At 41.5% G+C, this 27,264-nt stretch overlaps 4 protein-coding genes across 5 annotated transcripts in view; 3 read left to right on the top strand and 1 right to left on the bottom strand.

Moving 5' to 3' along the window:
* Nucleotides 1-1,266: 1,266 nt before the first annotated feature.
* Nucleotides 1,267-6,988, top strand: znf451 (zinc finger protein 451). 2 transcript variants are annotated; one of them, XM_080848359.1, is made up of 13 exons: nt 1,267-1,325; nt 1,456-1,539; nt 1,653-1,766; nt 1,871-1,982; nt 2,668-2,821; nt 2,934-3,060; nt 3,221-3,380; nt 3,588-3,735; nt 4,018-5,600; nt 5,840-5,914; nt 6,011-6,088; nt 6,170-6,199; nt 6,837-6,975. In XM_080848359.1, the coding sequence occupies exons 1-12, from the start codon at nt 1,275-1,277 to the stop codon at nt 6,187-6,189; spliced, it is 2,706 nt and encodes a 901-aa protein (XP_080704485.1). In that variant the 5' UTR covers nt 1,267-1,274; the 3' UTR covers nt 6,190-6,199; nt 6,837-6,975. The 2 variants fall into 2 exon arrangements, with proteins under 2 accessions (XP_080704485.1, XP_080704484.1); XM_080848358.1 differs by lacking the exon at nt 6,170-6,199 and having other exon boundaries at nt 6,837-6,988.
* A 122-nt stretch (nt 6,989-7,110) lies between these two features.
* bag2 (BCL2 associated athanogene 2) lies at nt 7,111-8,708 on the top strand. Its single transcript, XM_080849197.1, has 3 exons — nt 7,111-7,413; nt 7,945-8,054; nt 8,252-8,708. Exons 1-3 carry the CDS (start codon nt 7,289-7,291, stop codon nt 8,647-8,649), a joined length of 633 nt encoding a protein of 210 aa, XP_080705323.1. The 5' UTR covers nt 7,111-7,288; the 3' UTR covers nt 8,650-8,708.
* A 3,887-nt stretch (nt 8,709-12,595) lies between these two features.
* Nucleotides 12,596-20,895, bottom strand: rab23 (RAB23, member RAS oncogene family). The gene is made up of 7 exons (XM_080848439.1): nt 20,796-20,895; nt 17,782-18,017; nt 14,803-14,888; nt 14,035-14,191; nt 13,700-13,782; nt 13,447-13,536; nt 12,596-13,248 (listed from the first exon to the last, which is right to left on the bottom strand). Exons 2-7 carry the CDS (start codon nt 17,934-17,936, stop codon nt 13,109-13,111), a joined length of 711 nt encoding a protein of 236 aa, XP_080704565.1. The 5' UTR covers nt 17,937-18,017; nt 20,796-20,895; the 3' UTR covers nt 12,596-13,108.
* Nucleotides 20,896-22,473: 1,578 nt separating this feature from the next.
* The window catches only part of prim2 (DNA primase subunit 2), a gene marked incomplete at both ends in the record, with an annotated part of 64,979 nt that continues 60,188 nt past the window's right edge, over nt 22,474-27,264 (top strand). The window contains 6 exons of the mRNA XM_080848797.1: nt 22,474-22,618; nt 22,954-23,066; nt 23,432-23,526; nt 23,709-23,829; nt 26,786-26,881; nt 27,072-27,209. Coding sequence (XP_080704923.1) covers nt 22,474-22,618; nt 22,954-23,066; nt 23,432-23,526; nt 23,709-23,829; nt 26,786-26,881; nt 27,072-27,209 — 708 coding nt within the window. The remainder of the gene's footprint in view (nt 22,619-22,953; nt 23,067-23,431; nt 23,527-23,708; nt 23,830-26,785; nt 26,882-27,071; nt 27,210-27,264) is intronic.

A 27,264-nucleotide genomic window follows, 5' to 3' on the forward strand; every position in this document is an offset into this window, starting at 1 on the left:
ATGCAATTCTAATGGTAATGCTACCTAGCTTGGTATGCTAACTGTCGGTAGCCTATACATCGTGAAATCAACCAAAATACTGATGTCACTGGCTTTAATTTGATAATGGCATGTTAGTAGTACATTTAATATCAGTACATTTGTTTAATTACTGCTGATATTTTACAAATACGTCAAAAACTCATTTTTGACCAAACTTGAAGTTACGGTCTTTTGCCTTAGCACGGCAGAGTAAAGCACAGGTGCAAGCCAGTTTAAAGACCCTATTATGATGTCATAATGGCCCAATGTAAGTCAATGGGAGAAATTTATATTCGTTTTTCTTTAATATCTTAAAAAGTATAAAGTTTAGAAAAGTGAAAAATACATAGCATAAGTGTCGTTTACAAGACCTACGCGACAAAGTTTGAATGAAGTTTCTACGTTAAGTGGTTCGGGCTGAATTAATCGCAGAAAAAGGTAACAAGAATAAGAAGAAGAAGAAGCCTAGGAATAACAATACAGGGCATTTCATGCACTGTAATAAGAAGAAGAAGAAGAAGAAGAAGCCTAGGAATAACAATACAGGGCATTTCATGCACTGTAATGATATTAAAATTTGTATCAAACAATACGTTAACTGAGTTGCTGACATTTTCTGGAACTATTCATAGATCAATGCTCTCCGCATTTGGTCTTGTAGGAACGTATTTTTTCGAAGGGTGGCAGTAACGCTCTAGATATTTGGTAGAAAACCAAAACACCCGACAGAAGAAGGAAGGACGAGAAGAAGGGATTTTACCAACGTAACTACAAGTATTGCCATCTGCAAGTGTGTTTTTCTGTCTTTTGTTCTGTGTGTTCACCGTGTGGTCATTGTGCTTTTTGTTTTATGAATGAGACAGTATTTATATATATCTTAAAACAGTTACTAGCCTACTTGGTCCTATCCAGTTGAATAGCAGGCTTGTTATGCTAGGATAACTAGCTAGCAGGAAGCTACAACATTTCTTCAAGTTATCAGTCCAAACGTACGTATTTATCGTTTATGTTTGTGCGGTAAGGACCTGTCATAGCACATGGAATGTATAAATAGTAAAGAGTAATACACATCGCTTGCCATTGGCGACTTTCTTAGAAAACCTATTTCAGATCAGTTCTTTCTCTACTTCTGTTCTTTTCAGTATGTTATTTGTGTAACGTCTCTAGTGAGTCCACTATTTGAACTGATGAGGTCGATCTTGCTTAACTGAGTTAACTTTATCTGTTTGTTTTCACATGGCAGGTTGAAACACATGTCTTCGGATGTGGTAGATGTTGATGACGAGGATGTGGAGTTTGTATCCGTAAGTGTCAGTTTTCATAAATATGAAGAAGCCTTTTCTGCTAATCTAGCTCGCAATCCAAACCTGAGTATACTTGCACTAAGGCAGCTAAAACAAACCACCAATGAGACACGGCCTCTTTAAAATCTAGGAGGGTCCTCTCAGGCCAGTGGTGGACTTCATTGACTTATCCAGTGATGATGATGGTGATGATAACAAAACGCCTCCCGAGACTGTGAGTATTTTAATTTGAGCTGTGTATGTATTGTAATTTTATGTCATGACTGAATCCATCGCCGCTCTGCCCCTTGGTTAATTTGGATTTATCGTCTCCTTTTCATTTCAAAGATTGAGGATGAGGTTGAAAAGCACAAAGCTCAGGTCACTTCGACTTTGGACAGACTTGCCCGGCAAGTTGCTGCTGAAAAACAAGAGAGAGCTGACAAGTGCCAGGCCTTCAAGGTTATTCATTTCTTAATGTGTGTTTTACCAGGCAGCATATGAGTTGCAACCAAATGCATCGTTACACTAATGTTTATTGATTATTGTGTGTTTTTCACAAACAGAGAAAGGTGATGTCACAGCAGGCCCATGGCAGACAAGAACTGGCAGTCAGTCACAATAACGGAGAGACTTATGATGCCAGGCGTTGTGTTGATATGTGGTTAAAGATGCCAGGTAATATCTGAGCAGCTGCTTACTTTCATAAATGTTGCAGAGGACTTAATACACTTTTGTAGAATAAAGGCTCCTCAGGCTCCTCAGGGTCTTCTAGCTGTCTGTGCTGTGTACTCAAAAAAAAAAAAAAAAAAAAACCTGGTACACAGCACTGATTCTGTAGGAAACAAACATAGTTGCTCAGACCAGGCCATAAAAAATTCTAACCAATCAGCACTCTGCCTCAAGACTGTCTTTGATTGGGTGGGGGGAGGGGATTTCAAGGATGTGGTTTAGTGACAAACCTGGTTCAATTAACTCAGACTAAGTGATAAACTTCCTAATACAAGAGCGCCGTGGCTTCATTCACCTTGCAAGACAAAGCCACAGGGCTCTTCTTTTAGGAGCTTTACCCCTTACTCCGTGGTTTATTTACCCAGGTTTGTCACTGAACCACAAGCTTACTTGGAATACTCCCATGGTCCGCAGTGAGCATGGCAAGGTACTGTACCGTGACAAGCAGCTGAGACGCAACAGGAGTCCTTTGGAAAGTATTCTGCTCAAGGGCTGAGGTGGATATGCCTCACTGGAGATTATAAGCTATAACTTGGATATTGAAGAGTAGAAATGAAATGACACTGAGGCAGAGAAGTGCTGAAGTGGTGCTGGATATTAATCCGTTTTTTCGCCTCGACGTTTGGTGCAGGAGTAAAGCCTGGAGTTATTAACAGTGGTACCGGCTGGAGAAGGCAGTCTGCAGCCTCAGCTGCAATGTTCAAGTCCAGTCCTCAGACCTGCCCCGTAGTCAACTGTGGCCGTGTGTACGATAACAAAGCTCTTCTGGAGGGACACCTCATAAGGTTAGAGCTTTAAGATGCGTTATACGCTACTGAGTGGTTTACCATAACACAGAAACATGGGTGAGTTTTTATTAGTTAGTTGAGTTATGTTATCTTCTGGGTTTTTGTCCAGGTTTGACCACTCTCCGTGTGACCCCAACATCACGCTAAAGGGGCACCCCTCAGTTCAGTATGCTTGTGTTGCCTGTGGTTGGCATTTTGACACCAAAGATTCATGGAGGGCGCATCAGCTGTCTAAGGTATGTGTGTCTCTATCCACATATGTTTAGTAGGTTTTACTATTTTGAAAACAGTCTGTAGGAATTAGGTGGTGTTTGTTGTGTGAGTTGAATGAGTGAGCCAGAATGCATTGAGTTAGTGATTGTTTGTTTGTTTGTGTGTTTGCTCTGATTTCTACAGATGACCTCTTCTAATCCCGGGAGTCATGGAAGCTCTCAGACCTGTCAGCAAATTGTGTGCTTTGCTTGTCCAGCTTGCTGCCTCCTCTTTAACATCAGGGATGAGTGCCTTCAGCATATGGCGGAGAAAGACCACTTCTCGGAATGCATTAAAGGCTTTGGTGAGCGCACATGGTTTACCATCTCCAGAGGACCCGTTGCTCGGGTTACTTTACCCCATAGCCTTTGTAAGAGTAAGCTACTGTTAGACTGCTGGTGTAGTTGAACTGAAAGAGAAAAGCTGTGCCACATTCAGAGATTTAGTCCAGATCTACCTAGATACATTGATCTTGATTACGTTTTTTTTTGTACTGTTCCTTGGAGTGCAGCTTCAAAGAGTGTAGCCACACCAATACCTGTCACCCGCTACGCCAAGAACCGCCTCATAGCCTTGTGCAAAGAGGTGGGTTTCAGTGTCCGATGCTCAGGTTGCCAAAAACGTCTGCCTTCACACATGGAAGCCCGTGCACATTTCAAGTAAGTGGCCCACCCCACCCCACTCGATACCCAAACACACACACACACACACACACACACACTCTCATACCTATTTGTACATACCACGTGTATACACATTAAATAAAGCTGTCAACTGTCGAAAAGCTGTCATTGTATTAAGGCAACACATTTTCTGTCTCAAAAATGATCACCTTTACCCAGTCTCAAATTCTGTTACAAAGGTGTTAACTGAGGTTGTGGTCTGCCTGTCTGTCTGTCTTTCTGTCGTCTCTGTGCTCTGCGTTTCTCTGGGTTTTCTAGTGTGAATTGCAGAAACGCGACAGCTGTAGCGGTAGCAGAACAGAATGTAGCCGAGGTGATGCAGCTGCTCATCATACAAGGCCGCTGCACCAACTGCCCCACGATCTTCCACAACCAAGATCAGATTGAGGAGCATAAGCAGCAGACACAGCACACGGTGGAGCCGACTGGCAACATGGAGAAGGCTATCCTGCATTACAGCCATTTCCAGGAGAGCCAGATGTCCCACCGGGCACCAGCTGCAACATCCTCACTAGGACCCTCCAAACGAGCCTTGGGGCAAACAGACTCTCTGCAGCTGAGAGGCAGCCAGTTCTCTATCGGCTCCCCCGCCAAGAGGAAGAGGCCGGGTACCATTCATGACAACGGCAAATCTGGTTGTGGCATGACTAAGGTGTGGTACTGCGAGTGCAGCCTGCGCTTCCCTGCTGAGGCGCTAGCGAGCAAACACCTGCTGGCGGCCAACCAGATCTTTCACAAGTGCGGCGTGTGCGGCAAGTTGATGGGGGAGTCGTCCATTACACGGCTGCACATGAGTCGCTTCCACGGTGGCGCTCACCTCTCCAACTTTCTGCTGCACTGCCGGAAGTGCGCGGTCGACATGCCACGCATGGAGGACATCATGGCTCACGTTGGCACCACACACCAGGGTCACACTTTCTACCAGGAGAAGGAAGAGGAAGTGACGGCCAGTGCACCCAGTGCAGACCCATCGGCTAAAGCGTCCACCAGCACAGGGGGACCGGGGACCGGACCAGGACCGAGGCAGGCGTCTCCCAAAAAGCAGAAGTGGTTGTGCCGGATGTGCGAGGACCTGTTCGACTCTGAGGCGGCGGCGGCCGAGCATTGCGGGGACCTGACGGCTCACAGCTTCCAGAAGTTCGCCTGCGCCCACTGCCCCCAGAAGTTCTTCAAGGAGGCCACGCTGCGCCGTCACGGACACACGGAGCACGAGGGCCAGGAGGCCACCACACGCTTCTTCTGCGGCCTCTGCGACAGCATGCTCTACGACACCGAGCACGATTTCCTCCAGCACTACAACAGCATCCACAGCAAGGACTACTACTGTCTGGAGGCAACCCAGCCCAGCACATCCACCGCCAGTCAACAGGCCTCAGATCAGCTCTCAGATCAGCTGGTCACCACCGTGACGGATGCGAACCCTGACCTCGACCGCCTCTGTCCCTGCATGAGCGCTGACTTGCCCAAAGACCAGGCGAAAGCCACTTACACAAGGTGCATGAAGCAGCTGGCACACGCCCAGGAGTGCAGTTACTCCTGCAGCCTGTGTGACGAGCAGGTGCTGTCCTATGCGCAGATCAAGACACACGTGCACACGAAGCATGGCGTGCTGAAACAGGCGAAGGCCTTTATGGTTGTGTGCGGGGCATGCTCAGAGAAACATGAAGATGTACCTTCCTTCCACAGCCACTACCACTCTCAACACTGCCCCCTGGAGCCCTGTGTGAGCTCCCGCAGCTGTGACCAGAGGGCTGAGGCCTCAACCAGCACCAAGATACTGCATGCTGAGGAGATCTGCCCAGAAAAGCATGGCAAGTGTCTTTCAACAACTGACATCCACAGTAAGGGTTTTGTTGATCATTAAAGCATGTACAAAAGCCATGGTTAATAATAACAGCCTGGCGTGTTGTTCTAGAGATGGATGAAGTGCTGTTTGTGTTTGTGTTTGTGGATGGTTGGTTATATTATTATGATAATATTACTTCATCTTAAATGCAGTCCAATAGGAACATAATCCTTTTGCACATACGTATGAATATGTATGAACATATAAGTAATGTTTATTTGATCTCTGTTCTAGTGGAAGAATGTGAAGACGTGAAGCAGGTCATGTCATTGGTGTCATCTGTAAAAGAAGACAAGAAATCGGAAGAGGGTGTGTACATGCCTGACATTGAGTCCCCCCCCCCCCCCCCATCATATACCATGTCTTTTGTAGAAGGTATTTTGAAGCCTGTCCCTGTCTTTATAGATGAGTCCGATGAGGACTTGAAACGTGCACTGGCCTTAAGTGAGGAGGAAGCAAAGAAGCCCACAGTCTTTGATAACGGTTGGTGTCCACCGCACATACTATTTGATCATTTTTCTTTGTCCCTGCTGTTTGGCTGATATTGGCATCTTTTTCTGACAGACGTGAACGCAACAGTCTGACCTCATGTAGGTATGTTTAAATAGATCACTTCAGGGTGCATTCACTGCCTCTTCAGAGGTTGGTGTGGTTTCAAGGCCTTTTTGCCACAACTCTGTTTCCTGGGGGGTAGTCTGTGTGTATTGACCTGGTGGGATTTATGGACTTTGATCTGGCTAGGCCTGACAAAAGGAAGTAATGTTCACATTTTTATTTGTGCTCAGGAATTTTATAACCATGGTGATTAAATCAGATTTTTTGACATGATGAGAAGAATCACCCTTGGAAAACCGTTTTCCCACCACGTTATCCCACCCCAGTTTCATTTTTTTAATGGGCTTGCTTTTTTTTTGACCAAGACTCGCAGTGCAACACACTTGACTAATAAGTGTTTTAGATTCAAATACAAATGGTCCACAAATGACATGTTTTAAACTGGAGTCCTCCTAGTACAAACTGTATTACCTTATTAGGCGTCTGTGTCATCTCAGGTTCTGGAAGACATACATACACAATCACACAAGTCTGTGTAAATAATTAGAGCTCTAGTGTAAAAGCTATAATACACCATACGATGAGTACAAGCCCATTCATTAATTGCACTGGTTTCTTTCATACTTTATTTATGTATTTATGTCCAATTTATGTATTTATGGCTTTTATTCCACAGAAATGGAGGAAGCTTTAAGAAGAAGTCTGGAAGAGTTCTAATATTGCAAGGACCCCACATGATTTAATTTGTGTTGTTGTTTATATTTGTTGTTGTCTGAAACATACACACAGGTATGTGTATGGGTTATGTTTGGTTGTATGTAAGTTATTTTGAATAAAACTGGAATGCTTTACATGTGGTCCAGGTCCTCTGTGAATTGTTCATGTTATGAGATCACTCACTAGGCTGTGCCGTTGCTGAAATCACACCCTCCCCCAATCACTCCCTGAAGTCTTTACTAGGGGAGTATGCTGGGCAACGGAGGAAGCTTCCACCCATGTTTGGAAATGTTGACTGTGGTCGCCGTCCGTCAAGGAAACCGCTAGAACGTGCTCCAGGGAATATTTGCTCCCCCGGCTGTCCTTAATAGTTGTGACTCCTTTCAGCAGCAACTTAATTGTTTCTTCGGTATGGCTCACGCTAAGATCCAGGCGAAAATGAACGAAGCCGCAAAAGGAAATATGTTCAGTAGATCTATGTCAATGGCCGATCGTTCTTCGCGACTTCTAGACCATTTGGACCAACTTGAGACGAGGTATAGTTAAATCAACAAGCATGAGAGATTTAATTCAGGGGTTATAATTCACTTTTGAATATGTCCGAAGAGTTTTTATCACGAGTGAACGGCATGTTTCCTCATTTGGATAATTGCAATGCAATTGCAAACTTGCGGCATGAGTTGCATAAATGTTGTTAACCACGTTTTACTGGCGTCGCATATGAATTAGTTAGGCCTACACCTTCATGTATTGCACAACACTGTGTTATAAAGCAATCTGATTTTGACAGCCTGAGTTTTGGTGCCGTGGTCCAGGCTGTGCATTATGTATCTATAGCTGAATGAATCTGTATATTGGCAGTGTTGAGCAATAGATTTGTATGTACTCCACTTCTGTCGGATAGTATAAGGTAGCCTATTGTTAAGGCCAACAAATAGCAATATGCATTACACTGCGTTTCCTTCCTTCTTTTTTTGAGATTAGCGTAACATAAACTCACATCTGAAACACGCTCTCTTCCAGACTTTAAGAGAGGCTAACAGTTTATTCTGATGAATATTTTTCAGGGTGGAGGTATTGAGAGACACAGCCACCGCAATGGAGCAAGAGAGGGAGTGCTTGTTGGAGATGATTCAGTCGGTACAGAACAGCCAAGAAATGCGCAGCATCTGTGACGGTAGGTTTGGCTGGTAGGCTTATAAAATGTTTGTGTTACCTCTCTGATTAATGAGAAAATGGGCCCTTACTCACAGGCCGTGCCAAATCAGCCACATGTTAAAGATGACTGTGTGACAGCTGTCAATTAACCCCACGTGGGTGATCTTAGGCAAGGGCTCTCCAAGTGACCTTTCAGTGTTTACCATTTTGCCATAGGCGAAAGAGAGGAGCTTACGCTGACAGCCGACCGTCTCATGGGAAGGACACTTACGGTCAACGTTTCTGTGGATACAATTCGCAACCCTGAGCAGGAGGACGCTCTACAAAAAGCTATGGCGCTCATCGATGTCATCGCCGCCAAGGTGCTCGACGACATGGAGGACGCAAGGAAGAGGCTGATGGCTCTGCACGCAGCTTGCGTAACGGAGGCGCCGCCCGTGCCTATCGATCAGAAATTTCAGATGATTGTGATTAGCTGCGCTTTGGAGGACCAAAAGAAGATCAAGAGGCGGCTGGAAACTCTCATCAGAAACGTGGACAATGCCGAAAGAAACATCAAAATCATGGATAATCAGAAGGTGGAGTCAGAAAAAACTAAGTCGAATGGCAAATAAATGTATAATAAGCATCATAAACAGATTAATAAAGATTTCCAAAGTTGTTTTAATCAGAATGCCAATGTCTCTCGTTTACTTCACTGTCATCGAATCTAGTTGTAATTGTCAGGCTCTCTATAAATAAGAAACACACCCTCCTATTATGGTTACGAATAACTGTAAGAACATTCCACTAGACTTCAGACAGTCAAAATATCACTGGTCTGTTTATAGGTTACTCCATCCCCAATTTGTGACCAGGGCTGGTTCAATTAGAGGCTGGGTGCAGGAATGAAAATGGATGTGAAGACTTTTCTCACGGAGGCACGAAGTGGCGCAGTCAAATAGGCTAATAAATATGTACAAACTAATAAAAATATGTCCGCGAACCTGCTTTGGGGCCTATTGTAATCGCTACCTGCCTCTGTTTTAACACTTTTCAATTATTCACAAAAACAATAGAAAAATGCTTTTTATTTTAAAATGTTTTAAAATAGATCTAACGTTTTTTTTTTTTTTCAAATAGATGTTTACATTGTATTGAGACAAACCTTACTCGCCTTAACACGTTCTGCCGTTTGTTCTTATGGGATTCAGTCCTGTGAAGTTTCAAAAGGTGTCACTGATACAAAATAAAACTGAACACGTGTCAGACGCCGTGGATCATAGCCTAAAATCTGTGGATGGATGAGGGCGTCAAAATGGATACCAAAGCCCAAGGGGAGTGAAAAGAAAAAAAAATCCCAACAGATGTACATTAAATAACAGGCTTGGTTGCTTTAGGGCCTGTAGTATCTTCAACATACCCGACATTGTGTAGCAAAGGTGGAATTTATTAGGCTAGTGTAAGTATTCCCTTGATAAAGATGCGCGAAAAGGCTGTATAAAACACGGTACTGTGCTAAAATGCATGTCTGCTTATAGTCTACATTTCCAACAACAGGCAACAAAGTTGTGTTTTGTTTATTGTCAGCCATGTATGAATATTAAAATATATACAGTATGGTGTGGAATACTGTTCTGTGGGGTAGCTCTATTGAGCACTCACCTACATACTTACTACATTTTATTTAATAATTTGAAACAATACTTTGACTTCTTGAGATTTTTCTTTTACAATTACTTGTACTTCTACTGGACACAGTGTATTTCACAGCCACCTGATCACCAACCTGATCACCAAGGAGACAGTCAAGAGAAAGTGAGCACGGCACATACTACTCAGCTTTGAAGTAGTTTTGGGACAGTAGGTATGCATATTTAAGGGGACCACAAAGATGGTGCACTGGTGGGTGGTGACCTATTGTAGTAGGCCGTGTGGGCCAGAATTGCCAGGACCAATTTTTTTGTACCAGTCCAGGCCTGCATTTAATCATTTCATTCTGTGGCACCCAGATTAATGGGCTGAACTGATACGTTTGGCTGACTGAGCCATGAACTTGAAAGTCATGAGAAAGGGAGGCTTTCGTATTTATCATGAGCTTCGTAACTCCTTAGTCATTAGGGAGGACTCAGTGGGTAGATCTCAGTGGGAGTCTACTTACATATGATGAAATCCTTCTGTCCTCTCTAAAACAAATGATGCAATCTCAATAGAATGGACATGACGTTCTATGGGCATGACTTGAGAAAGTAACACGCACCCCCTAATTGGAATCAGCTGAGCCAACAATATTAAACATGAAATTGGGTTTAGAATAAAAGCAAAAGAAATCCCGACAAATTACACCTGTAAATTAATTTACTGCCCTTTTTGCAGCCATTTACAGTTGGCAGAATACTAAGTTGAAATGATGAGTATGTATATGGCATCTCACTATTATAAATGTTCACTTGATTTACCTTGTATTCATTTAGGATACTAAATATGCTCAGAGGGCTCAGAATTGAGGGTACAGAATTGTTCCTTATTTTAAACAAAGAGGCAGTAAATACTGGAAGCAAATATGTAGATGTTTTCCTTTATGTCTTTTATTGTTCAATTGATCTCGACATGGTCTCAATTATGAAGTTAATGAAATAGCACATGATGAAAAATTTCACTAGGAACTGAAATGGGGCAAAAAAAGAAAACAAAAGAAACTTAAAAAAAAAGTGCTTAAAAAAACTGAAATTACACAGCCACACTTCAATTATAAGATGTAAACATACATTACATAAGAAAAGTGTTGTAGGCATAAGATGTAATGCAGGCATGCAATGGTTTAAGACAATTAGGTAATTCATGTTAAAATAAACAGTTAATGCAAACATACATGAACTAAAACAAGTAAAACCCAGACTAGGGCTTACGAGGAATTATACAACAGGCACACAATGAAACTGCATTCTCTCTGTGCTCGTAGAGATCTGATATTTAATGCAGAAATGCTTCCTGACCTTAACAATTCATAAATCACTCCATAATCGGAAATCCCCAATTCATGATTTTGTACATGTGCTTTTATTCTAATCAGATAATTGCATTCAAGGCAATTCATCGTAAAAATGAAGAAATGCGATCCATAGTTGTACATTTCTAATTATTTGCTATGGGTCACAATAAGTGTTAAGAAAAACATGACAAACTGTAACAGTGAACAACTATAAAATCAACAACCCACTTTGACAACATAAGCTGTAGTGTTGTAAGCATAATTGAGAGAATCTCCACTGACCTTAAAATGTAAGAGACTACGAACACAAATAATGGTATGGATAGGCATAATTTCATCTCCAACACATCTTAAGTAACATATATTAATATACACGAATAGGTCTTTAAAAAAGTGTCAGGAATTTAAACATTTTTTTTTTACTCTTTGAACAATCAACTTGTCAAGATAATTTCCAAATACAGGATACATGTAAACCGTTTGGGTAACAGAACAATCCACAATATTTCCAGACATGAAAAGTGATTGTAATTTCCTGTTTGAGCGTAGTCAGGACGGCAAGGGTTTCTTTTAGTGTTGCTTGGGGTGACCTAAGAAGTAAACACTAGCACCAATGCCTCTCAGTTTTGTATCGACTCAATTCTTTATCAGACGTACCTCTGCCGGAGGTTAAACTTTTGTGGACTCGACATGCTTTCCGTCCTGAAGTTATATTGTGCAACAGGTCCTCACACCTCAGGTGGTCATTTAAGCCCTACTCAACGCACACTTCCCTTCACCTTTCAAATTGTTTTCTATTTCTATATAATTATGGATTTGTCATTTATATTGTAACTATTTAAAATATATACAATTTATTAAACAGTTAGAATTGTTTCAAAACTATTTGGCACTAAAATTCCTGCCGAACTGTCCGGCCATTCATGGTCTGCCGATATTTCTGCAACACCAACAACATTCATATAAAAATACCTTTTGGAGCAAAGTGACCTGATGACTCCTCATCAGGTGGCTCTCGTCCATGATATGTACCATATATGACTATCCAACATTTACATTTTTAGTAAAAGCAAACAAAATACTATGGAGCTGGAGTGTCTGAGTGGGCTAACAGCAATACACTTAGAGGAAGAATTTAGCAGAAGACTGATCCCTTTCTGCTTCTCCTTATCGTTTGGAGGCCTCCTCTCCAGTGTCTCAGTCAAATGGATCAGTTTCTTTCAGGAGTCTTTTTGGGTAGACTGGATTCAATCTAGAGGACCTGATCAGTCATTGATCCCGAGTTAATGTCGCTGATAACACAGCATTCAGAATCGACTACTCTTCTAGGAAAATGCTAAACTCTAAAAGACCTTTGGATCTCTAGTATTTGAATAAGGCACAGTCGTATGCTAACATCCTGCTCAAAGTTTATGGCCATTAGCCTAGTATACCTACCAGTACAAACATATTGCACAGATGAGCAGTCAAATGCACATAGGTCATTTGTTAAAAAAAAAGAAAAGAAAACTAAATTAAACAAAAACGGCAGAATTTACATACATGTAGTTATGTCCCACTGATGTATAAGAATGAAACCCTGGTCTACACCATAAGTAAAGCACAATTTGGATCACTTCCTATCAGAACTGTGCACTTCATTAAGTACCATCACTGACAGGCCCTGCTAATTTTCTGAAATGCAGTACCATCTGCAAACACCAGGTGGAGACAGAATCCCAACCTGTTACCAAGACAAAAGTTTGAAGACCAGACTCTCTTGCTGCTCATCCACAAAGATCAATAGGTGGAACATTGTGAGATAAGTGCAGTAGGTTAGCAGCAATGCTAGGAAGCAGACTACAGTCAAGGCTATCTGAACTAGATCAAATACGTTCAAATGGAAAGTGATCCACCCCAGTTGTTTTTGATCTATGTGAAGGCCCTCACCACTTCCGGTTTTGTAAAGTGAGATGTATGTCTCCACTTTCATTGCATTCTTTATAGCTGGTCAGATCAGGAAATACACTAGTCTCTACAGATAAGCCACACTCAGTTAAGACTTCCATCTCTCTGACCTAGCAGCCAAGACGGGATTTTTTTTTTTAAATGATGGAATCCTGTTAAATCAGCCTGCAGCCACCAAAAGGGTTTTTACTTTTCTTGGTCCTCTGCTTGTTCGGGCGCAGGTTGATGACCTCACGTCCGTTCAGACTGCTGGAGTTCTGGCTTAAGTGTCCACCGCTTGTTGTGTTGAAAACGCCTGCAATAAAAATATGAGGGCAATTAACTGGGTTATCCAGGTACCGATATTCAAACTTTGTTTTCCAGCAATGCTATCCAAAAATAACCATTATTAATAACCATTAGATTAAGTACCTTCATAATGCATAAGAAATAGAAGTTACTATTTTCTCCTTCTTTCATAAAAAATGTCTGACTTGAATAAGAGGAACCTTACCAATTTTATTGCTTGTGGAGTGAATCTCAGGCTCCTCAGCAGTCTGTTGCTTGAGTCTCTGGAGATATTTTTCAGCCAGGTATTTGAAAACTACAAGAAAAGTCAGGCAGATTCAGAAAAGGCTTGTTGTACTGCATGTACACTTCCATCACACCTTATGCACATGTGCCATTCAGCATGAACACACACACACTCCAATACATACATTTGACATCACATGAATCAATAATCAACAAACAGTCCCGACAGTCACCTTCATTGACATTGAGGTCCTCCTTCACGGAGGCCCGGTAAAATCTCAACTTGAGCTTCTTGGCAAGTCCCTCTGCCTCCTCACTGCAGGTACAAGACAAATTAAAGATAAGATAATAAGTAACATTAGAGCCTCTTCAACTACCAGGCCCACAGCCAAGTAGACAGCTGTAGTGTTTAAACCACCCCTCAAAAGCCCAAGAATCTTAGTGTACTACAGAAAGTCATTTTATTTATTCTTCACCATCCTCACCTCTCCAGCATGTGGGCTAAACATCTGGCCAGGTGTTTGCTCTAGACCAGGTTTATGGTTCATGGAGGAAAACAGTTTCTTACTTCTTAATCACCGTGTCGTCCAAGAGGTCAATTTTGTTCTGAACCAGGACAGTAGGGATGTCTCCGACCTCAATCTCAACCTTCTCTCTCCAGCTGCTGATGGCCTCAAAGGACTCTCTGTCCGTGGTGGAGAAGACCAGCACGCACGCCTGTGCCCCTGAAAAGCACACACACACATCTGTGACACCAGCCACATGTCTCCTGTCCCCCTACCAGCCTTCAGATTAGGGGAAACAGATAAGGAGCTCAAATAATCAATAGGTCATGACATATTTATCATAATGATTTATTAATAATCTATACTGATATTAATGTTTTTCATTTTCATTTATGTTCATCATTTTCTGTGCAGATTTCCATTCCGAAAAAAATAAAGTAGGAAACAAACAAACACACCCATAGCAAGGCGCGCATTAGCAGAGCTAGAAAATGCCTATCTCCCACAGTTTTTTTATGGAAAATGCCCCATTCATTATTTTTAATAATAATAATAATTCATTTTATTTTTAACGCACTTTTCATTCAAAAGAATCTCAGAGTGCCTTTTAATCAATGATTTACTTTCAAACAACACATACAACCAACAAGCAATGTGAAAAATAAAGACCTAACATCAGCTGTCAAACCTCCATCTCTCTTATATCTCCCACATCTCTTTCCAGGACAGACTAAGCTCTTAGGCCAAGTTCTCACCAACCAAATAGGGTCCTGTCTAGCAAAGTTGACTAATTAAAATATCAACTGTGTGCCAGCATCTTAAAGTCTCACCTCTGTAGTAGGCCTTTGTGATGGCGTCAAATTCCTCCTGTCCGGCTGTGTCCCACAACATCAGTCGCACGTCCTCATCGTTGACTCTAGGAGAGGGGAAAAATGAGCAAGCAGACGTGTGAGACTTCTGAAGTCGAATCAACAAAGGTCCTGAGCCAAGGCACTCTTGTTCTTCTGAGCGAACCTGCTACTTCTAGGCTGGATTGTTAAAAGCACTATGGACTTAACTCCCCCAGCTGTCATAAGGGACGGTTGAGCTACTTTGATGTGTTCCAGAGCCACCTCTATAACAAACAACATTAACAGGCCTAGGTACAGCAGGCTGGGGTCATGCTGGGCACACACTCAGGATGTTGCCCTTTTTATTCACACTTCCTCCTTATCATCCTAATTATTTATATTGTAATATATTATAATTTATACTGATATATGTCCTCACTTTTTAAGGAAATCTGCTTAAAAAAGCTGAGCTGAGAGAGCTGTCTGTTTAAATGAACTGTTGGGATGGGATGTACATCTGAGGGGTGTATAAATGCCTGAAAGGTAAGATAGATGTGGGAAAACATTAACGTTGTTTTGGAGTGGTCAGTCTGCTTAACGAGTGGATAAAGTAAAATACCGGGTCACTGTTCTTATTTTGTTAGCAAGTGTTTCATCAGATGATGACAACACATTTATCATGTTTCCACAAGGGGAATCGCTGCACTGGGCGTATTTTTTCCCGGGATTCTCCACCAGTTCCGGCTCTAAGCGACAGTAAATCTCCTGAGAAAGCTTTGACCAACAACGTAACCGCCGCCTCTGGACAGCATTCCACTCACATCTGTTTGGCATACAAGTGCCTTACTCCGACGACCTCAACCTCCGCGCAAGCCGCAGGAAGGGACTGGGAGCACATTTTCCAAATAACTCAGCAGAGCTCTGGGGTGGGAGCTTCACAGAGCAAAGCACCATCTGTCTGCCAGTGTGAGGACTGGACATCAGGAATGTCATTTAAAAAATCTCAGTGACAGAGAAGAAAAAAAGGGAAGGTAGCAAACTGAGATTCATTATGCAAGAGATAATCCATGGCTAGGTGTGCATAGAAAATTATTTCAACACTTCACCACACACACACACACTTCTCTTGCAAGTCAGGATTGTTCTTTTCGACTCAGTATGACTGAGTGTGGGTGTACAACAGGGGGTGCCTTTAAAATCTAATTTAATTTAATTTAATAGCATTTTAATTAAAATACAGGGATATCTTGCTCATGTAACTCGTTGTTCCATGTTTTATTTCAGTTTTGACAATCCTGGTCTAGTGTTTCTGAAGTGAAAATGTCTTCTTCCTGTTGTTGCTGCTGCCTGTTGCTTGTGACCTTGAGATATATAATAAAGAAGGTGAATGCTTGCTTGGAAAGTCTTACAAACAGAATTGAAATGGGGCAGCAGCCTTGTAGAAATTTTACTCGATGGAATCCTGAAATGTGTGACTACAAGATTAAACATCAAACTCAGATGGCGTTAGATCACGATTGCACAATATATTTCTGGAAAGGCGCAGCCAAAGAAGTCTTAAGTGTGCTGGCCTTCAAATTCATGTTTTTGTGATAAATGGCAGGAAAGGGAATTTATTTAAATGATCCTTAATCCCACCCAAGACTCTGAATTGACATACCATCTGTTTCCCAAATTGCACTGTAGGCTAACTTTATTTTCAACTTAATTATCTTCAGCTCTTATAACATGTTTTTATAGGGAGAGTTTTCCACAGTTAAGACGAAGGTGAAATGCAGCGACATTTGTGTCCTATTTTAAATGCAATGAAAATTAAACCAGTGTTGTCAAGGTGGCCAAAGGGAATAATGTGTACTCCTATGTAAAAAGGGTTTCACCATGTAAAAAAGAGAAGGTACAATCACATTAGCATTTTCTTTCTTCTGCACAGGCCTTACCTTTAGTTCATCTACTGTCTCTACAGCTAGACCTTCTTTGCGCTAGAACAGGGGTTTTCAACCGGGGGTCCGCGGCGGCATTACAGGGGGTCCGCGAAAAAATAAATAAAATAAATAATAATAATAATATTTGCTTTGAGATTTCAACACATTTCCAGATTACTAAGAAAAATATATCTTAAATAATATTAAGGTGATTCACGCTGACAGAATGTAGCCTTGCACCTATCCAGTCTATGGTAGCCTGTGCTTTGCTGATGTTAATGCATTGCGTTCGTAACGTCACGCCATACCGCATAATTCATAACGTACAGTCTCGCGTGCAAAGTTGACAAGCATCTGCAGTTAAGCTAAGCCTACGAGTACTTTTGAAGTCGAAAAAGTAAAACTTTTGGTAAACGGCTGAAGTTATCTACTGTCCTTAGCTAACATTTCGTTCTACCGTGGAGTTAGCTGGTCAGAAGCACCAATGGATCGTTGTTTAGTGAGGAGAGAGACAGGCTGCCACGACAAAGGTACACCTTCACAGGATACAGGGAAACTAAGTCAACAAAGAAAAAGAAAAATGCACGAACAAACGCACACGCGCAGGCACATCAGTGGGCCGCGGATTACTTTTTAGTCAGAATGGTGGTCCCTGGGACAAAACCAGTTGAAAACCCCTGCTCTAGAAGATGGCAAGTTAACTTAAAATCATAAACCATAATGATAATGATTATAATTAGCTTTATATGTGTCCAGTGTTGATGAACAGGTGCATCAATCAGGTGGTGTATTAAATACGTCACTGACACATTTTACTGTTATACTAATGTCCATTTTATGAAAAAACTCCCTTGTGTGCTTGGACATTACAAAAAACCTTGTCTCAGTGTTTTTATTCTGTGTAAGACAAATTAATGTAATGAGTATGACCATAAAACTTCCCCCCCAAAAAAGTGCACAAGTTGACAGTGCTGGAAAACTGGGAGAGAAAAAGAAGGAAGAGAACAAACATGAAGATTTGTCATCATGGAAAACAATGGGAAAATCCCCTCCTTACACAATCTGGCGCTCCAGGAAGTCTACTCCGATGGTCTTCTTGTAGTCCTTGGTGAAGATGCCCTTGCAGTAGCGCTGGATCATGCTGGACTTCCCAACTGCCCCGTTGCCCACCACCACCACCTTGATGGCCACTTCCATGTCCTCCTCCAACATGGCTGCCACCTTTCTCCGCTCCCCTTATAGTCCGCTTGGGTCCTCCTTCTGATTGCTTTGTGAGGTCACCGTTGGATTACTCTGTTGAGGCATTAAGGACATCAGACAAAAACATGCACATAAAAAAAGTTAAAATCATCATTGAGAACACTTTCCATTTACAATGCTGTTTATACTTTTTAATGGGCATCCCTTAAAAGACAAAGATCCCTGATGCACTTAACAACTTATTAAAGCAAACAGTGCTGCTGCTTTTTTATTGTCACTGCAGTTGCTCTCTTGTTCACTCTGTGTACTTTGAACCTGGCTGGTTTTCCACTTCATCCATAAATTCTTCCATTGCTAAGTGTTCATAATGTGGAAGCAGGGTGAAGGCCTGAGCCTGAAGCATCCAAGCATCAATGCAAAACAAAGACGCATTGAAGCCTTATTTCATGTCCCCCGAGCTTGATAGTCTAGCTTGGACCCTATCATCTGTTTTCAGTACGAAGGAGGTTGCTAGTGATCTGTGTTGTTGGTGTGGTTCAAATGGCACAAGTTCAGCAAAAGAAGAGATTCCAAGGTTGAGGTCATAACATTCCAAGGGGTTACGGATGAGCCACGGAACTTTTGCCACGTGAAGTCAAATTCCGCCTCCAAACTACAAGCTGGGCGTAGCAGATTTTACCACTATGTCAGTGCGATCTTATACAAGGCAGAAAACAAAACTTCACTGATTCTTCAATCATGCAGCTGTCTATTTCTGTTTTCCCCAGCCACTGATGGGAAGTGGCAGCTGATCTCACAGCAGGGCAAATGTGAGTGGCCCAGGGCTGCTTGAGAATATCAAAGAGTAATTTATAGAGAGGTGCAGCTGTATACCATTTTAGTTGTACAAGAGGTGTTGTGGGAATTTAAAGCCATAGGATAAGAAAAAGCTTTGCTAGTCTCTTCTCAATCAAAGACACAACATAACATTATCTGTAAATGATCTGCACCATTATAGGAACTATAATCCCAAATAGTCTTAACCCCATAATGTCATAAAAAACCCAATGTAAAAGACAAATTCTAGAATCAGACAATTCTGATTCACGCCTTTCTTAAAATGTACACCTGACCAAGACCAAGACCAACACCACCAAATACCTATCAGGTAGATGAAAACCCCGGGACTCTGTGAAACCAGATTGGGTTACAGTATGCAGAGGCTCCCCTTAAACCATCCATATGAGAGGTAACTGAATACAGTGACACAACATACCACAACAAAGCTTCCCTACGCAGGGTCACCGGAGTGATATCCATCCTAATAGCCCTCGTCTATTGGCAAGAAAAACATTGAGGCCGTATTTCCACTTGCGGGCCAAATCCGAGCAAACAATTGCATGCCAAGGCCAGTTGCCTTTGCCAGTTTACCTACACTACAGAACAATTTGTCTGAAGCTGCTATAAACAGAGAACCCTATAAAGTTTCGACCATCGAGGAAGCTGGACGTGGATGATGTAGACTTCAAAAGACTTCTCACTTTACAAACAATCCCACAGCGAACTGGATCTATGCCCTAATGCTATCAATAATGATCATATGACCGTAACAGTAATTGAAATTTAAGTGACTTGTCATACCATACCAAGGATGAAAATGAGTACGGCTTTGAATCTGACCTCCTGCATCATTTCATTAAACTTTTTGGCTGTCAACAGTGCAACTTGGCTCTTTAGCATTGCCAACCCACAAGCTTGTGATTTTTGTTTAGTTATAGGACTCATAACAATTATGTAACTCTGACAGCATTTGAAGTAACCAGTGTGCACTTTCATATCGGTTTCAGCCCTTAAGCAACGCCTGGGCCCACTAAATTGTCATCTTTCAGACATGTCACTAATATAGGTCTGGAAGCATTTCCATTTTCTCACAACAAAAACTATTGACCTCACCTTTAAACAACAATGAGTTTATAAACACAATAGAGGTCTCGTTAAGTGTTGGCGTGGGATTTGCCATTTTAAGAACACAGCTCTCCAGACATCACTTGACCACTGTAACCAAGACATACTCCAAATACAGTGTTGGGGAGGATGACATGCTGGCTAGAAGGACACTGACACTATACAAAGGAAACCCCATCAAAGTCTAACCCCTGCCAGAGGAAAACCCATCACAGTGGATATACTGACGTGAATCAGTGAAAAATGAACTGATATAGCATACTAACTGATATAGCATAATTGTATTTAGACTAGAATGTTCTAGTTTCTTTGGAGAACGCATTTCTGCAACTTCTTACAAGCCACTGGTGGACAATAATGAGCTAATAATCTTTTTTCCCAACAATCCTCTGGGTATGGTTACCTCTTTATAGCAAAGCATCTCCTTGATTAATTTTGCAAGAAAGCGAACAATTGCAGCCTACACTCCATCCGTCATTCGAAAACAAAACTACTGATGCCGAATGTATTTACTGACATCAATGAACCGTCATTTGGTTGACCTTGAGCCACTGATTTAGCAATTAAAGATATGAGATTTCTTGCGCAGATAAATTCAAGCAATCAATTAGCTACCTGGTCTAGCTAACGTTAGCTGCCACTTGTTGTAAGCATAGCTTACGTAGCAAGGTTGTAGGAAAGCTACGTGAACTAGCTATCTCTCTCAGCGGCCGTTCTAGCTACATAGCCGAGACCAGGCTAATGATATTTGCAAACGACTAAATTGCAGTCTCGATATCTCCATATACAAATGCATTGCTGTTTAATTGTCTGAACGAAATCATACTGTAAACGGCAGCAGACAAAAATGTGCGCAAAAAGATCTTAAGTGTAACGGTGATGTCAGCGCCAATGCTTGCCTGACAACGCCAAAGTATTGCATCTTACCTGCATTACTAGCTAGGTCTGGATCCGATGAAACTTGGGCTACTACGAGAATTCGAAATGGAAAGTTGCTTAATGAGGCTGCAGATCTGTCACATAGATTTGTATGTTAGATCTGAAATCGAGAGGTGTATATATTTTGCCACGTTACCTATAGTTGGCTTTCTATCCACAACTGGGATCACTGCGATTTCTACAAAAGAGATGGCTATACGGCCTCACGATATCTGGCCCTTTCGCTTACGTTACTAACGTTACTGCTACTGCTTCAGTTTTTAGCTAACGGTGGCCCTGCAAAGCTGGCTAGCTCATTGTGAATTCAATCCTGCTCACAACTCTTTTGGGCTTCCTGAATGGCAGCAATGCATTAGCAGTTCACTTGGCAATAGTCACTTTCACAAAATATATAACATCTAACAATTTAAATTAATGTACAGAGTAAGGTGTAAGCTCTGATTTATCGTTTTTTAATTCTTAAAACACAAGCTTGTAATAATGGACATTTAAATGTAAAAATCACCGAATTAATGTAGAATCAACACAAAGGAATTATATTTAAATTAAAATACTGTACTTTGACCACATATTTTCTCCTGTGAACGACAGATTTCGAATAAAACCATTAAGGCCATAATAATTGACTGTCAGTTTGAAAGGCGTATTAGGACTTTTATTTCGAAACAGGGATTGAGACGAAGATGCGGAAAGGCAGAGAAGAAGAGAGATGAATTTTGGGGGAGTAGACAGTCTCGAGATACTTTTCTCTACATGGCTCTGGAGGGAGCACACGACTAGGTCGGTTGTTACAATGTGGTTTGCAGCCCTTTCAATCAACTTGCAAGCTTGTGAATTAATCTAACCTCCGTAGAATGCCCCCAGAAATTCTGAAGCATTAATTATGTTCTAACAAAAATAATTACATAAAATAAAATACCAGGCAGTGCAGTGCGAAATAGAAAACGCAATTTTGTTTACAAAAATAGATGGGTACAATCATTGGGCATAGCCAGAGAATCTAGCCCACACCCCACAGTTTGCCGAAACTAGCTTAACCAACGCGATTGGTCTGCCAGTTTGACGTCATTCTCCCGCGCTTTGCTGGGATTGGAAAATTGGCGCGAGATATTTCGTCAAAGAGGAAGGAAGCAACATTGTTGGAGCCTTACTGTTTGAATCCATTTTAGTGGTAATTACCTAATTCGTCATTTATATCTACACATTTTCTCAGGTTTATGCTATACTCATATTTTTAATATGAGTTATAAGGGGGGCTAATTCACGGTAACCTTTTAATACACGGTGTCAAGCTAGGTTATGCTAAAAACAAAAAGCCTGACCACAAATATTAGCTGTCAGCTAGCTAACTACCATTAATGTGAACTTAATCCTTTAACAATATCTAGCTATCTATGGAGCAACGAAATGACTTACTTAAACTTACTCGTCTTTCCTACTGTTGTATATATAATACACTATGTACGATCGTCTAGAACCAAAGTAATGTGTTTTACTCAGTGCATATGTTACCACCACTACAGTAAAAGTTAACAGGTGGAGATAGTCAGCCATCTACATCAAAACATTTGTCCAAAACGAACGTGTCATTGGGCAAACCTAAGTGATGTTTTCTAGTAAGATAATTTGCTGACCTGTGTAATGCCAATGTTTTTCAGGTGTGACCATGCAGTTTCTCTCCAGGAGAAAAAAGCTCTTAAGCAATCCGCAAAATGAGCTGTACGGTCACTGTCTCCAGTTCTACAGTCAACCTCCAATTGAAAATATGTCGCTTGCCGAGTTTGAGACCTTTGCAGTGGAGAGATTAAAACGTACGCGCCTCGGCACTACATGCTGTGTTTGTAATGCATTCATTGAGAGTTATAATTTTGTTCCCATACATTCAAATAACCAGTCTCCACCAGCGACTGAAATGGCAGTGTGCATTTGGGATTGAAATATATATAAATGAGAAATTGGATATCAATTATAAAATAGTTTGTAGTACATCGCCTTTGATTGTATTTTGTCAGTAAAATCCAGAAAACATTGAAGTTCTCTTAAGACCGTAATACTTCAGCCGGGTTGGTAGTTTTGTTTCATTAAACTGAACAGTGTTCCCATGTGTCTTTAAAGCTCATTTAACAAACCTGGATTTATCTTTTAGTGCTAAAGACAGTGGAAAACCTTGGTGTGAGCTATGTGAAGACGTCAGAGCAATACCATAAGAAGCTGTATTCTGAGCTCACCAATTTGAACTTCCCTCATAAAACAGAGGCTGTAAGTATTCAAAGCATCATATCATCCAAAACAATTTTAATTTTTGACAAACAACAAAAACTACTGACTGCATGTTTATTCAGGCTGCTTGATCATTTCTTTTTAATTGGTGATGCACAGAACTGACAGGTATGAGCATTGTCTTAGTAAACAGTTGGATGAAGCTGAGAGCCTCTGATGTATGCTTTGGGGTCAGAGTTCAGTTCAATAATGATTTTCAGCACACATAATTCCGCATTATCCCAAATTCCTCTCAGTGTCATACAATTTTTCAGTCTCACTGAAAAATTAGCTATCAAGATGTTTTGACGTGACTTTGCATTAGTGTTAGTTGAGTGATGCGCTTTTCATGTCCTGCCTGACAGGATGACCGTAAAGATCAAACTGGGCCGACAGAGTTTGAGAAGCGGAGAAAGGACCACATCTCCCATTTCATTCTTCGTCTTGCCTACTGTCAAACGTATGTACAATATCTGCATGTGTTTCGTTAAGATAACGCTCTTGCACCAGTGCTATGAATTGTTTTTAAAGATTCATTGGGATAAATCATCCTGAAAGTGAAAAATTGGAAATGTTTTTGGTTGATCCTGAACAGAGTTTTAGAGCATCGCTAATAATGTAATGCATTTGCTACTTTTGCAGAGAGGACCTCCGGCGCTGGTTCATCCAGCAGGAAATGGATCTGTTTCGGTACCGCTTCAGTGACCTGCCTGCCAGGTACAAGACAGAGTTTCTGCACCGCAACAATCTGCAGTATGACACGGTAAGAGCATTTTCATACAAGAATTTGCAATCACTTAATAATTGGCTTGAATTTGCATTTCAGGCAAAGGTATTATAGGATAGGATATATCTTGAGATACAAACGGCATTGGCATTTAAGACTATTTATCCACGTCTCTCCACCCCCACATACCTACTACGCACATGCAGATTCATAAATGAAATGGGAAACACAATTTTTCAGGGGTATACAGCTTCACTAGCACTGTCAGATGTACAGTCATGGACGAAAATGTTGGCACCCCTGCACTTCTGTCAGATAATGCACCACTACTCCCAGAAAAGTGTTGCAATTACAAATGTTTTTGTATTCACATGTTTATTTACTTAGTTTGCATCGGAATAACACAAAATATCTGACAAATAATGCCAAATCTGACTTTATTACACATAAAACTCAAAAATGGGCCGGACAAAATTATTGGCACCCTTAAGAAATAATTGTATTTGAAGCATGTAATGCTCCTTTAATCTTTATTTAAACTCACCTGTGGCGAGCCACAGATGCTGGTAATATAGAAATCACATTTGCAACCAGTTAAAATGGAGCAAAGTTGACTCAACCTATGTGGTGTGTGTCTGTATACCGCACTAAGCATGGGGAAAAGAAAGAAGAGCAAAGAATTGTCTGAGGACTTGAGAACCAAAATTGTAGAAAAGCATGGACAATCTCAAGGCTACAAGTCCATCTCCAGCGATCTTAATGTTCTTGTGTCCACTGTGCGCAGTGTCATCAACAAGTTTACAGCCCATGGCATTGTCGATAACCTCCCTGGATGTGGAAGGAAGAGAAAAATTGATGACAGAATGCAACAAAAGATTGTTTGAATGGTGGATAAATAACCTAGAACAACTTCCAAATAAATTCAAGCTACCCTGCATACAAAGGGTACAACGGTGTCAGCTTGCACTATCCGTCGCCATTTGAATGAAATGGGATGCTATGGTAGGAGACCCAGAGGTCCCCACTGCTGACACAGAGACGTAAAAAAGCCAGACTTGAGTTTGACAAAAACTTTCTTGGGGAAGCCAAAATCATTCTGGGAGAATGTCCTGTAGATAGATGAGACCAAAGTAGAGCTTTTTGGTAAAGCAGTTTACAGACAACAGATGAGGCCTTCAAAGAAAAGAACACGGTCCCTACAGGCTAATATGGTGGAGCTGGACCGATATTTTGGGGTTGCTTTGCTGCTTCTGGAACCTGATGCCTTGACTGTGTGCATAGCATCAGGAAATCTGAGGACTACCAAATCATTTTTGGGCGCAATGTAGGGCCCAGTGTCAGAAAGCTGGGTCTCCGTCAGAGGACATGGGTCTTCCAGCAGGACAATGACCCAAAGCACACTTCAAAAAGTACCCAGAAATGGTTAAGAAAAAGCACTGGAGAGTTCTGAAGTGTCCGAGATGAGTCCTGATCTTAATCCCATAGCACAACTGGGGCATGATCTCAAATCAGTAGTTGGGAGAGGGCACCCTTCAAATGTGAGAGACCTGGAGCAGTTGGCAAAAGAAGAGCGGTCCGAAATTCCAGTAGAGAGGTGTAAGACACCTCATTAATGGTTACAGGAAGCAATTGATTTCAGATATTTGTATTTCTTTATTTTTAAGGGTGTTCTACTTATTATAAAGTTGAGGGTGCCAATAATTTTGTCCGGCCCTTTTTTGAGTTTTAGGTGGAATAAAGTCAGATATTTTTGTGTTTTTCCAATGCAAACTAAGTAAATAAACATGTGAATACAAAAGCATTTGTAATTGCAACACTTTTCTGGGAGTAGTGGTGCATTATCTGACAGAAGTGCAGGGGTGCCAACATTTTCGTCCATGACTGTATATATTGTCCCTCCACTTACACAGAAATAATCAGTCATCTGTGTGGACAGCAGCAGGACATGTCTTTCTGTGCCTCCAGTAGGGGGCAGTGTAAGCACACTTAATCCAGTGTGGTTTTTATATAAGTAGTGAAGAAGTCTTTGTAGATGTGCAGATATTTGGGTTTATTTTTGCACATTAGGGTTGTATCTTATCAGTTACAGTTACACTTATCATTAACAGCTTTGCAAAAGTAGAAACAAATTCTGCATCGATTTTTGAAATATCCACTTTGTTCTTGTGCTTTGTGTCTAAGAAAATATGTGATGTGTATCTTTTCCAGTGCTGTCTCTTCTGCCAAACTAAATATTTCCCACACTCTGGCCTAGCAGAAAACAGTCACTATAAATGGGCAGTTTTCTTGACTTACAGTAGGGGGTGAACTGCAAAGGCGTATTGGGCCTCATCATTATTCTAACATCGTACCACACAGAGCCCTCCTTGTGAGGGAAGTAGCATGATGCATGGTTTGATATTGTTCATCGTTCTCCCCTAAGGCAAAAAGCGAATGGAGGAGCTGCATTTGGATGGAATGTATATAAATATTTGAGCACTGTGCCTGTGATGTGTCTAGTTTTTCCTCAGGTGAAACATAGCAGGCACAGTGGAGGGCGGCGACCCTTAACTCAAAGACCTGGCTACTAGTCTCTCACTGCTGTCAGAGTAGTCCCTCTGAGGATAAGCTTTCACAGCCAGCTGTTTAAATTGCTAATGACTAAGACTGCATGAAGAAGAACAGTTGATGACTAAAGAGGGCTCTATAGATAAAATAATTTCCAAATAAATTCCTCCTTCAAATGGCTGTATGTTTAGAGGCTAATAAGCGGAACATTATTTATCTTTTTGCCACCTTTTGGTTAAAAGGAGGATGCCCAATCGGAAGGTATTACAGGATACAGAATGAATTTTAATAACAAAAATGAATGCTATCAGGAGAACCTAGATAGCTTAAGTCATTTCTAGATAGCTTAAGTTTATTTTCACGGATCTCTAATGAGCAGCTGTTACTGTGATCAGTGGTATTTCTGAAAATGTCACACACTAATTATCCCCCCCCCCACATGTAGCTCAGTGTGGAGGAAAAGAGAAAGCTGGCAGTGAAACTCATTAACTCCAGCTATGGAGTCAGTGGAACCACGGTCGAAGAGCAGGACTTCTATAAGGTGAGTGGTCGGGCAGGGTTGCCCAGCTCTACCATAAGGTTGGGAAGGGTCTGTGTAAATATTCAAAGTGTTAAGGAGTGCCAACATAAACCTTTACTGACAGTGGAAAACAACATGAAATCCAATACAGTTAAATAAAAAAAAGGATGTGTGGTGTGTGTACATCATTTTTTGTCCTGTGCATTTTTAGGTGCCTTTCCAAGATGCACTAGATCTGGTACGGACCAGGAAGGTTTTCCTGCAAGGGGGCTACGCCTACATCCCCCACCAGGACATCATATCCATAGTCCTCAATGACTTCCGCACAAGGCTCTCCAAAGCGCTCGCGGTAAGCCACTTTCTAATCCCATTAACCTGGGAATCCGGGAGGTGTCACATTTCCT

This window comes from Sprattus sprattus, assembly GCF_963457725.1.
Source record: "Sprattus sprattus genome assembly, chromosome: 12".
Classification (NCBI taxonomy): domain Eukaryota; kingdom Metazoa; phylum Chordata; class Actinopteri; order Clupeiformes; family Clupeidae; genus Sprattus; species Sprattus sprattus.

What these genes read in the sequence shown, in the direction of transcription:
- rab23 (XM_080848439.1), bottom strand. Translation starts at nt 17,936, where the DNA reads ATGTTGGAGGAGGACATGGAAGTGGCCATCAAGGTGGTGGTGGTGGGC. An exon ending in GACGACACGGTGATTAAGAA is followed by an intron (nt 13,783 to 14,034) that starts GTAAGAAACTGT and finishes TTGTACCTGCAG; the next exon opens with TGAGGAGGCAGAGGGACTTG. An exon ending in GGACCTCAATGTCAATGAAG is followed by an intron (nt 13,537 to 13,699) that starts GTGACTGTCGGG and finishes CTTTTCTTGTAG; the next exon opens with TTTTCAAATACCTGGCTGAA.
- znf451 (XM_080848358.1), top strand. Translation starts at nt 1,275, where the DNA reads ATGTCTTCGGATGTGGTAGATGTTGATGACGAGGATGTGGAGTTTGTA. An exon ending in ACAAAACGCCTCCCGAGACT is followed by an intron (nt 1,540 to 1,652) that starts GTGAGTATTTTA and finishes TTCATTTCAAAG; the next exon opens with ATTGAGGATGAGGTTGAAAA. An exon ending in ACAAGTGCCAGGCCTTCAAG is followed by an intron (nt 1,767 to 1,870) that starts GTTATTCATTTC and finishes TTTCACAAACAG; the next exon opens with AGAAAGGTGATGTCACAGCA.
- bag2 (XM_080849197.1), top strand. Translation starts at nt 7,289, where the DNA reads ATGGCTCACGCTAAGATCCAGGCGAAAATGAACGAAGCCGCAAAAGGA. An exon ending in TTGGACCAACTTGAGACGAG is followed by an intron (nt 7,414 to 7,944) that starts GTATAGTTAAAT and finishes AATATTTTTCAG; the next exon opens with GGTGGAGGTATTGAGAGACA. An exon ending in AATGCGCAGCATCTGTGACG is followed by an intron (nt 8,055 to 8,251) that starts GTAGGTTTGGCT and finishes ATTTTGCCATAG; the next exon opens with GCGAAAGAGAGGAGCTTACG.